The sequence below is a fragment of the Macrobrachium nipponense genome, chromosome 6 (assembly GCF_015104395.2).
Source record: "Macrobrachium nipponense isolate FS-2020 chromosome 6, ASM1510439v2, whole genome shotgun sequence".
In the NCBI taxonomy this organism is placed as follows: Eukaryota; Metazoa; Arthropoda; class Malacostraca; order Decapoda; family Palaemonidae; genus Macrobrachium; species Macrobrachium nipponense.
In genome coordinates, this window is record NC_061108.1 from 117,835,817 (window position 1) to 117,848,141 (window position 12,325).

At 39.0% G+C, this 12,325-nt stretch overlaps 1 protein-coding gene across 11 annotated transcripts in view; it reads right to left on the bottom strand.

Annotated features, from left to right (window-relative positions):
* LOC135216042 (lysosomal alpha-glucosidase-like) overlaps positions 1 to 12,325 on the bottom strand; it is a 152,271-nt gene that overhangs the window by 70,019 nt on the left and 69,927 nt on the right. For all 11 annotated transcript variants that reach the window (XM_064250993.1, XM_064250990.1, XM_064250996.1 and 8 more), the window contains 4 exons: positions 5,069 to 5,243; positions 3,338 to 3,428; positions 1,731 to 1,899; positions 1 to 48 (listed from right to left, as the gene is read on the bottom strand). In XM_064250993.1, coding sequence (XP_064107063.1) covers positions 1 to 48; positions 1,731 to 1,899; positions 3,338 to 3,428; positions 5,069 to 5,243 — 483 coding nt within the window. The remainder of the gene's footprint in view (positions 49 to 1,730; positions 1,900 to 3,337; positions 3,429 to 5,068; positions 5,244 to 12,325) is intronic.

Here is a 12,325-nt window from a genome sequence, read left to right on the forward strand (position 1 = left end):
GTGCGCTGCCAAACTGCTTTGGTTTTATTCAAGGACTTGTAACCGAACCTGAGAGAAATAAAAGTAAAATGACAAATATAAAGTTATCTTCAAATTTGCTTTCCATACCTAACTTTCATTTTTTATCAAGAGAAAAACTATGAAACCAGCAACCCAGTCCTTTTTATCTAGCCAAGCCTGACATTCAGAAAAATGAGAGGGACATAGCCCAAAGGCAGTGACAGAGTGCATCTTGAATAAGCAAAGTTAAAGGTTATCTTATACCCCTCTCTCATTATATGCCTAAATCCCTCAATGAAAGAGATCTCAGTCTATTTTCTAGCCCTTGAATACTAAATCTATTAGCTACTTCACTATCTGTGATATGATCTTCCTCCCCAATAAGAGCCATATACCAATACCTACAGGATTTACCCACATAAATTCTATGTTCTATTTACAAATATTCTTAAATAATATAGTACAATGTATTTCAACTTCATCCTGTTTTGAGTATAAAAAGCCAATTATCAATATAAAGGTAAAAGAAAAATCTTATGCATTAATGACATGAGCATAGTTCTCTGTATTCACTTTACGGTAATTCTTTAAGCTAATATTATGTCATAGGTATGCAATGAAGAAAAACAACTGTTCTTTTCCTCTTAACTGTACAATATACCTGTTGCCTGTTTTCTGTAGGCATTTTAGCTATTGAACTGAAGGTGGAAGGTACTCCTACAAGCTGCAAGAAAACATCAAAAACATATCTCATCCTAAACTTACTATGTGAAAATCAGTACTCCCAAGACTGTTCAATTTAAGTCTCTTTCCCTCCAAGCTTTGGAGCTCTCAACTTTCCTTAACCAGCCAACCCTAGGTAATCTCTTCATTGTGACAATGTATTACCCAACATAATGCAAAGGTCAGTGGTACCAAATAGGTAACTGTATAGAAGCAATGCTTTGGAGACAACCATACGGCAAAAAGATAAAAACCATGCTATTAGCATCAGAACAATAACTAAATTATCACTCTCCAATTGTTATTGCCATTAAGTCACCTAATGAAGATATTTTTAGACAAACAATATTCTATAAACTGGGTATTGCAACTTTAGAGTACAGCTACTAAGTTTTCACTGATTAAAAAAAAGGACACAAAAATGACTACTCAAATCAATCTTAAGTCACTGCAACAAAGCATTAATAGGCTTCCGCACTCAAGTAATGAAAAGAGAGGCCATTTCAGTGATTCATAAATAATATAAAGGTTCCATCCTTTAACATGAACTTCAAATTCATAAATCCCACAATATTTGTGGAAAAAAGTTAAGTACATCTTAGATTAACCAGACCACTGAGCTGATTAACAGCTCTCCTAGGGCTGGCCTGAAGGATTAGATTTTTATTTACGTGGCTAGGAACCAATTGGCTACATAGCAATTGGACATACAGATTACTGTGGGATATGAACCATATTATATCAGGAAATGAACTTTTAATCACCAGAAATAAATTCCTCTGATTCCACATTGGCGGCGGTTGGGAACAAACTTGGGCTACGTACTAGATTGGTAGGCGAGTATGCAATCGATTCGTCCAATGAGGAACTAATATTTGTAGGAATGGAAAACCCAATCTGTACATTCAGCTTGAATTTTACATAAAATACTCTTTCAATATTTCACTGAAAGAACTCTCTTCTCTGGTTTTTATCTGCATATGGTAGAGATAAATTACAGTCCTTACTTGCACTGGTGATATCCTAGGGACCAATATGGCGGAAGAAATGGGCGTCCAATAACTTCTGTGTACTGGCTGATAACATCATTAGGAGTGGGGCCTAAGAAGACATAGAGGTCAAGAATGCCTCCTATGATCCTAAATGTTGCAGCGGGAGTTGGCTGGAGAACAATGTCTGTTTGGAGACAAGGAAAGTTAATATCTTATTAAGAATAAAAAAAAGTCACTTCATTAAATTTATAGTATCATATAAAACAAAATACCTGTCCAGATATCAATGAGACTTCAGGAGTATTTGCTCACTTTCCTCCTGAATTCCCAGTCTAGTCTGTTGTTCAAATGTCTGTTGCTGGTGTTTTCTATAAAACTGGTTAGTTATAAACTGTACATGTTACAACATTTGAAATTCATAGTGTATTATCATTCAGTAGATGAAATCTATTCATAAGGAACAAGCCCACTGACTTGCAATTAAGCTTCCCAAGAATATGGTGTTCATTAGGAAGAATTAAGAGGAAATACAGGGAAATACAGAAAGAACCGATACCGCTTACTATAAAAAGAAACCAAAATTAATCAATAGATAAACAGATAAAAATGCATCAAAATACAAGCAGAATAGTATATTAGGGCTGTAGTACTAATGCACTACATTTTTGCTTGAACTTATGAAGTTCCAATTACACATCCTCTGGGAGGTTGTTCCACAGTCAAACGGTGTAGGAATAAAGGAGCTCTGGAACTGAGAAGTTTAACAGCAAGGCACATTTACTACATGTTGGCGCTACTATTCAGCGAATCTAGTTGCTCTCGGCAAATAAAGGGGATTAGGGATCAATTATGATTGTGAAAGATCTCTGTTGAAATACTACTTATGACAAAGTGACAAACGCGAGATCATCTGTTGATGGTCCAAGTCATAACAGTTACTATATCTGGAAACAGAAACCTACCACCACAAACCACTCTTATCTAAAAGAGTTAATGTAATGTAAATATGAAGCTATGCACCTTTTCACAAAAAGTGAAACCTTACAATGATATTCATTTCATAATTGGGATTCCCTCCCAATACAACTTAGTTCTCTTATAAAACAAAAGCTGCTATATCCATTCTATGTCAAGATATATTAAATTTGAATGTAAACAGAGATATTTCCATAGTCTACAATGTCATCCATGGCCTGTCCAGAAAAGAAAAAAAGGTATCACCTGCTTAATTACGGTATCAATTATAAAAATTCATCTTGAACTACTCAGCATTTAAGCTCCTAACATAATCCCAACCTTGATCCCTTGTATTCTCTTTTTGTCACATTGCATTATCACCTCAACTAAAAGTAGTTTAACTACACAAATAATTAAGAATTCAAAATCATCTCACCTATTTTAAGTATTAGTTCCTATAAGGAGAAAACTGAAGCTGGAAAATCTGAAGCAGTTGGGCGGCCAGGTAGAAAGCACAAAAGAAACAGACTAAAAACAGATAGTAAAGTAACACACTTTGGGGCTGCATGGATGCTTAAAACAATCTTAGGTGGTGTCTCTGCTGCATTATGGAAAGTACTAAGTAGGCAGAAAGCCTGTTCAGTCTTGCAACAAAAATGACTCACCCATGGCGTTGCTGTTGAGAAGAAAAACGCCATGAGCATTACCATCAGGTTCCATTGATAGGTAGAAGGGGTGACTTCCATACGAATTTTTCTGAAAGATGGAGACTACATTACTCACAAAATAAACAAAATTTGTTAGTCAAAATTACAATATCATTTTTGGTAAGATCATATATATAATGAAGTAGCTTAATAATACTACTAATAAAGAATGGCAAAGTTAAAGAAGTTGGACATCTAGATTAGAAGAAACCAAAAGGACAATTAAGAAGTGAAGGCAGAAAGCAATGCAGCTGAGGCCTGTAGGGACAGTGCAAATAACCTTTAGCACCATCCACAATGTATTACTAGGCAGTAATATAAACAAGAGATTAGCTCAAAATTATGATGCATCACAGACCAATAAAAGCAGTAATAAAACTTCTTTACACCACCCCTTCAGCCACAAGCTTCACCATGGGCAAAGCAGAAACTGAAGTACTACATAAAAACAAGGCTTTAAGGCTACCTTACAGATCAAGAATAGACTCCCTAATTTATTCAACTTAATTTACCTTTCTAGCCATTATGTATTTATGCGTATATTTATTCAAGTATCATATTGCAGTACCTATATGTTTTAAAAGATGTCTCTTCTTTGAAATCTGTTCTTCCTTTCTCACAACTGAGCATATGAGCCTTTTCTGAGATGGTTAAATTACTGTGATTGGTATCTTATTAAGCAATTTAATTCAAATGACTGGTGTCTGAATAATAATAATAATAATAATATGTAATAATAATAATAACAATAACAATAAATAATAATAATAATTTATAAGCAGGCAATCTTGCATAGAAGCAAATAATATGACCAATCTCTTCTTTGGAGATTTGAACTGCTGACCAGGGATTCACCAGACAAACACTCTATCCACCCATGATCTTTAAGTCTGAATGTATACACCACTAACTGGTAATTCAAATCCCCAAAGATGAAGTCTGTCTTGTAATTAATAACTTTAGTATATACATTGTACAGTAGACCCACGCTATTCGCGGACTCATAATTTTTGGGCTTGGTTATTCATGGACTCACGATTTGCAGACTCGATCATTCTCGGATTTTTCACAGAGAAATATTCACAGATTACTGTATTTTCATATAATTTCAATGACTAAATGCACTTTTTGTTATAAAACTATTAAAATATTCAGGTATAATAATTTTTAGAGGGTTTTTTGTGTTTTGAATATCAAAATAGGCAGTTCTACACATTTTTAGAGGGGTTTTAAGTATACATATTCACGGATTTTAGCTATTTACAGGGGGAGGTTCTGGTATTTGTACAACATATTTCAAAAGAAAATAACTAATGTACAATAATGTACTATAATGATGATCCATGCCCTTTTGCCAGGCCTTTTTTCTTATCTGATGTGTATTTATGTAAAACTTTATTATTTCCTGATTTGCTCATTTAATTTACTTGTTAATTTCATTCAAACTTTACAAAGTTTATCCTTGTTTTTCTTTTTTACATAAGGACATTCTATTCAGTGGAAACTTGTGCATTAAACTGTACCCTTTTTGGCTTGTTCCATATAAGGTAGAGGATATCTGAATTACAGTATCAATAGTGATAATGGAGGATTTGAAACATTTAGGACACTACATAGCTTCTACAAAAACGTGTCAAATTAACCTAGTCTCTAGAATTACAGGCAGACTATAGCCCCTAGCAGACTTACCCCAGGTTCTGGAATCTGATCCAGGTTCCACAGAACACGCCGTTTCCAGAAAGTGTCCAAGAGCAGTCCTTCAAGATGTTCGCCAAGGCCATACAAATATTCAGAAGGCAAGCGCGTTGAAAGCTGCAGGAACTGATCAGCATACACAAGAGGGGCTGCATTCCTTGTATCAAACCTATTCAGAAGAAAATCCTTATACAAATGTCATAAGTTCATGAAACAAAATGCAAGAATGATGTTTTATCACAAAAAAATACATAATCATGTGTCTCGTCCTGGATTATCTTAATGTCAGATAAAACCTCTCTAACATTCTGAAAAAAGGGTTCCACTTATTTTACCACAGAGGCCAAAACTGTTCCCATCCCCTGAAAAATTTTATGTGTAACTTTATTTCATAACCTGGTCATTATCTGCAACATGAATACTATTGCCATTTGAGATAGTTCTTCATATGAGAGTTCATTCGTCTATTTGACAACATGTATGCATTCATGTGAGGAACAGCATACATGGCCGTGTGACGATACGAGTATATGTCCGTGAGACATCGGTCGAGCCCGGTCCCGAGAAATAGAACATGAATGAAGCGAACTCCTTGAAGGAGAATGATTCTCAGGGTCAAGACTTCTACCAGGCGGACGAGGAACCCGTCCTTGGACCATGTCTTTGTCGATTGAAGAATCCTTACATACAGCCTGAACCACCTCCGCTTCTGCAACCTTAGACCTTAGACCTCTTGATCGGAGCCTTATCATTCTTACGACGACAAACTGGAACCAAGGTAGATGAAGGAGGAACAAAACCAATCACATCAGGATGTATGTGCAAGCCAGATGCACATCCGTGTACAGAAGGCGAAGGCTCAACACTCATACAGTCATGAACACGTCCATGTGGTGAGACACAGATGCAGGGTTGGCAAAAACCAATGTTTTTTTTTAAAAACCAAAAACCTTGGTTTTTTTGGTTTAAACCTTATTTTTTTTGGTTTAAACCATGAAATGTTTTTTACAGTTTTTTCATTTTTTTGAGCTACTAGGTATGGTTTTTTATGGGTTTATTTCATTTTTGTGCTACCCAGTATAAAACTAAAGCAATTTTAAAGATAATCACACAATTCTGTGGCCCTATATGTATTTGACATACAAGTATGATGTATCCATACACTTTAAGAAGGATTAACAAAATTTAATAGTTCCATGATCTGTATGGCCAAAATTAACAATCTCCATATATATATGTTACGAGATAAGAATCTCGTATTTTATTTGGTATGTGTGAAACCAAAGCGGTAGGCAAACTGATACACACACAATCTCTCTCTCTCTCTCTCTCTCTCTCTCTCTCTCTCTCTCTCTCAAGCGATCACCAGCACAGCCTCCGCTCTCTCTCTCTCTCTCGACTCGCAGCCTCTCTCTCTCTCTCTCTCCATTCTAACAGGTCATCAAATGAGAGTCAGAGATATGGAAAAATATAACATTTATTTAACAATGGAAAGATAATAACTCAAATCTCACAGACTAACTAACTCAGTTAAACCCCCAATATGTAAATGTCTTAATCAGTAACTAGTCACACCAATCTCTTCCATATGGGACTCTCTGTCCCCCCTAGGACTCTCGGTCCCCTTGCCAGAACACTTGGTTCCCTTGCCAGAATCGTCTGTTACAAAGACAGGAGAACACACAATTAAGGATACGCACTTGTGAAGACAAAGTCAATAGCTTAAATGGAATATGACATCTATACAAGGTAGTAAACAAGCCATCCCTTTGGCTAAAGTAATATAACACTTACCCATCTCCAGCCCAGAAATCACACACAGACAATCAAAAACTTTCGTAGAGCTATTCCCAGCATTCTGCCTTTCTCCCACGGACGTCTCTGAAAGTCTCCCCCATAGACTTGGCTAATGATACCATTATCAATGGAAGAGGCGCACACGCACATATGAATGCCCACTTCGTCAACGCCCCATGTAACTGGTCGCAGCCAGTTTTTCAAAGGCACTTGAACAAGATCCCATGATCTCACACAGCTACAGAACGAACGTTGACCCGCTTAACTATGCATTTTCATATCATGCCATCCCAGAATGACTTATTAACTTTCTCAGGTCGTTGCTTCGGCTCTATCTCTATGGGAAGTCTGCGCATTCCAAAAAGGTCACAGCACATCACATTGGCATATCAAATATATTATTAATCATAACCCCTTTCATCTCACATATACTATATCTCTTGGAACACTATGGTTGAAAGCCCAAATTTTTGGTTTAATGCAATATACTTCAAACAACTGCATATGAGAGAGAGAGAGAGAGAGAGAGAGAGAGAGAGAGAGAGAGAGAGAGAGAGAGAGAGAGAAGAGAGAGAGAGAAGAGAGAGAGAGGATGCTTTTAGTTTGTGGATATGTCATGTCTACCTGTATCTGGTTTTGTTTACAATGTTTGGAATCTGCATTGAGTCAAATATCAAGTTCCCCAACTTACCATTTTAAAGGGTTACTATTTTATTAATGAACTTTTCTGACTTTCTATATTCAAAATGGTTTTTATTTATTACATCTAAAAAAATAAATAAATACCAGATTTAAATAAGAGATTAATATGATTACATGATCATGGTCATTTAATCATAAATATGGCTAGTTGGCAACTGTAAGAACACTGCCAAGCTAGTGCTATTGGCATGCCTGGCATAGTGGCATGTTACTCTAGTCATGGTAGGCTATAATCACTCTCTAGTTGTTTTTCAATAATGTGCATGACTGCAAGTGGTCATAGTGCTGAAAATAACTGATCAACATGACGGGTAGAAAAGCAGACATCATTTGGAAATTTTATGAAAAAAAAGTGGTGGAAGACAGAAAAGGTTGTAGAGCTATTTGCAAAAAATGCCACAAAGCAATGGAAGGGCAAATAGCAAGAATGAAGGCTCATTACAGTAATTGTGTTGCCTTGGAAACTGGGAAGTTGGTTTTTTTACACAAAGTTTTAAACAAAGACTATAATGTAGATGAGACAGACTAGTTTTTTTGTTTTGTAGTGTTTGCATTTCCAGTGTTGATCAAGTTACCTTGACATTGAAATTTTTACTTTACAAACCAATTTTGTCTGAAAAATTATGCATGGTCAGAGGCTAGGATTTGGATGAAAGACAATTTATTTTTCTCATGTATTACAAGTTTTATTATTATTATTACGTATTATTATTATTCTTTGAAATGATACTTTCATAATAAAATAAATTTTTGAACATACTTACCTGGTAGTTATATATATAGCTTAAGTCCCTGTGACGTCACGGCAGAATTTCAAAACTTGCGGCAATCACCAATTGGGTAGTCAGGTGTACCACCTGTGACCCTCTACCCAGGTACCTGGAACCATTCCAACTATTCCTCAGATCTTCCATGCCCCTAGTCTCTAGAGGGGAGGAGGTGGGAATTAAATTATATATAAACTACCAGGTAAGTATGTTCAAAAATTTATTTTATTATGAAAATATCATTTTTAAACATCTAACTTACCTGGTAGTTATATATATAGGTGATTGACACCTTTGGTGGAGGGTCAGAGACAGCCAACATCGTTGGAATTGACATAAGAGTTAATAAACAAACTTACGGGTTTGTACCTGTTTAAGGAAGCTGACTTTAGCAATCTCCTGTCTCATTATGTCTGCTTTCCTTAAGAGATCCAGCGATCCACCCAGGGGGCTGAAGACCTCAAGGAGCTGTCAAACCGATGCATAACCTCTATGTGACAGGACCTCATCCAATACCCTTATTCCGGGCACTACCAAGGAACAAAATGACCACCTGACTGAAAAATCAATGATTGTGGAAGACTGCGTCCAGTCTCCACAAACAACCATAAAAAATTCAACCGTCCCAAGGAGAGAAAAAAAGGTATTGGGTTATGGGATTGTAGGGGTAGATCCTTCTCCCACTACTGCATTCGCTGCTACGAATGGTCCCAGGGTGTAGCAGTCTTCGTAACGAGTCTGTACATTTTTCAAATAGTGTGAGGCAAACACTGACTTACTTCTCCAGAAAGTTGCGTCCATGATACTCTGTAAGGACCTGTTCTGTCTGAAGGCTACAGAGGTTGCTACTGCCCTCACTTCATGTGCTTTCAACTTGAGAAGATTGAGGTCCGCCTCACTACATTCTTAATGAGCCTCCCTTCTAAGGTTCCTAATGAAAAAGGAAAGCGCATTCTTGGACATTTGTAAAATAGGCTTTTTGACAGAGCACCAAAGAGCTTCTGAATTACCACGTAAATCTTTCGTTTTCTCCAGGTAAAATCTTAGAGCTCTCACTGGACATAGGACCCTCTCTAACTCTTCGCCAACTAGATCCGAAAGATTCGGGATCTTGAAAGATTTGGGCCAGGGTTGTGAAGGGCGTTCGTTTTTAGCCAGAAAACCTAACTGTAGGGAGCATATAGCTTTGCCATGTCTAAATCCTATCGCCTTGCTGAAAGCATGGATTTCACTAACCCTATTGGATGTCGCCAAACTGACCAAAAAGAGAGTCTTCATAGTTAGATCTTTTAACGAGGCCAAATGTAAAGGCTCGAAGCTCTCACTCATCAGGAACTTCAGGACTACATCCACGTTCCATGCAGGGGAGTCCTGTTGTACTTCTTTCATGGTATCGAAGGATCGGAGAAGGTCCTGGAGAGCTTTATTTTCAGACAAGTTCAGTTTTCTATGTCTGAAAACAGCAGCTAACATACTTCTGTATCCTTTAATAGTTGAAGTCGAAAACTTTCGCCTTCTCCTAAGGTACAGAAGGAAGTCAGCTATTTGAGTCACAGAGGTACTGGAAGAGGAAACAGAGTTGTCTCTGCACCATCCTCTAAAAACCTCCCACTTGGATTGATAGACCTTGATAGTAGAAACTCTCCTTGCTCTTGTGATCGCACTAGCTGCCTCCTTCGAAAAGCCTCTAGCTCTCGTGAGTTTTTCGATAGTCTGAAGGCAGTTAGACATAGAGCTTGGAGGTTTTGGTGATACCTTTCCAAGTGGGGTTGTTTGAGAAGATCTACTCTCAAAGGAAGGCTTCTCAGTGTGTCCACCATCCATTCCAGTACCTCTGTGAACCATTCCCTTGTTGGCCAAAAGGGGGCTACGAGAGTCATCCTGGTGCCCTCCTGTGACACGAACTTCCGAATCACCTTGTTCACTATTTTGAAAGGTGGAAAAGCGTACACGTCGAGGTGCGACCACTCTAGGAGAAAAGCGTCTATATGAAGAGAATCGGGATCTGGCACGGGAGAGCAGTACGTCTCCAGCCTCTTCGTCCTCGCTGTGGCAAACAGGTCTATGCAAGGTCGCCCCCACGTCCACCAAAGGTTCTTGCAGACCTCTCGATGAAGAGTCCATTCTGTGGACAATACTTGACCCTTCCTGCTCAGGCTGTCTGCCAACACATTCCTCTCCCCTTGGATGAACCGAGTGACTAGGCTCACATTGTTCACCTTTGCCCACGGAAGGAGTTCTCTCGACGTCTCGTAAAGAGACCTCGAGTGGGTTCCGCCTTGTTTGACGATGTAGGCCAACGCCGTGGTGTTGTCGGAGTTGACCTGCACTACTTTGTTCCGAACCACTTCCACGCACTCCTTGAGGGCCAAAAAGACTGCCAACATCTCCTTCTGGTTTATATGGAGCTTCATTTGCTCTTTTGTCCAGGACCCCGAGAACTCCAACTTCCCCAGAGTTGCTCCCCACCCCGAGTTCGAGGCGTCGGAAAACAACACTAGGTCTGGGTTCTTTTGTTCTAGAGACAAACCCTCCTGAAGTTTGACGGGGTCGTTCCACCAACGAAGACATTGCTTCATTGTTTCCGAAATAGGGATCGACATTATCTTCAGATCCTTTCCTTTGTTCCAATGAAGATTTAGGTGAAATTGCAGGGGGCGAAGATTTAGTCTTCCCAAGGAAACAAATTGCTCCAGCGAGGAAAGGGTCCCCTGTAGACTCAATTCCCTCGCAGAGCACTTCTGTTTACTTAGGAAGCTTTGAATTTTTAGCAGGGCTTGTTCTGTCCTTGAGGCAGATGGAAAAGCCCGAAAAGCCAGACTCTGAATCCTCATGCCCAAATAAAGGATTTCTTGAGATGAGATCAGTTGAGATTTCTCTTTGTTTATTAGAAGTCCTAATTCCTCTGACAGAGTTATTGTTTTCTGAAGATCCTCCAGGCAGCGACTGTAGGAAGGAGCTCTGAGGAGCCAGTCGTCCAGATACAGAGAGGTTCTGATAGCTCTCGAATGCAGCATTCCTGCGACATTGGACATCAATTTCGTGAAAATTTGAGGCGCGGTGCTTAGTCCAAAACAAAGAGCTCGAAACTGGAATACCTCCTCTTTGTATACGAACCTCAGGTATTTTTTGGAGCTCGGGTGGATGGGAATGTGGAAATACGCATCTTGTAGATCTAGTGAGACCATCCAGTCCTCCTTTCTGACTGTTGCCAGGACTGATTTTGTAGTTTCCATCGTAAATTTTGTCTTCTGTCCGAAGATGTTGACTGCACTTACGTCCAGCACTGGTCTCCATCCCCCCGAGTTCTTGGGCACCAGGAATAAACGATTGTAGAAGCCTGATGATTCTAAATCCCACACCTTCTCTATTGCCTTCTTTTCTAACAAGAGCGACATTTGCTGTTGAATCGCCTGAACTTTTGATTCCTCTCTGTACCTGGCCGAGAGATCTATCGGGGATACTACTGCTAAAGGAGGTTTTTCTAAAAACAGGATTTTGTACCCCTCCTTGAGCATCTGAATGGACCAAAGGTCCGCTCCTCTTTTCTCCCAAACTTGCCAGAAGTTGGAAAGTCTGGCTCCTACTGCTGTCTGAGGACGAACTTTGTCAAACCCCGCTTCGTCCTTGTCTTGATCCTCTTCTTTGAGACCTCTTTCCCGAGGGTCTGAAACTGCGTCTACCAGAGGTAGTTCCCTGAAAGGGCTGAGCAACCTGATGTTTTGGAGCCTCTTCCTTAGCCTTACGCGCTGAAAAACTAGCAGGAAGTACCTTTCTTGCTGTTTTAGAAACTAAATCTTGAGTGGCCTTTTGGGCTAATGGTGACGAGACTTCCTTAACTAAATCTTGTGGAAATAGGAGCGAAGAAAGAGGGGCATAAAGGAGCTCTGACTTCTGCACTGGAGTAACTCCATTAGTCAAAAAAGAACATAATTGAGCCCTTTTCTTCAGGACCCCCGCAGCGGAGAGTGCTGCCAATTCATTA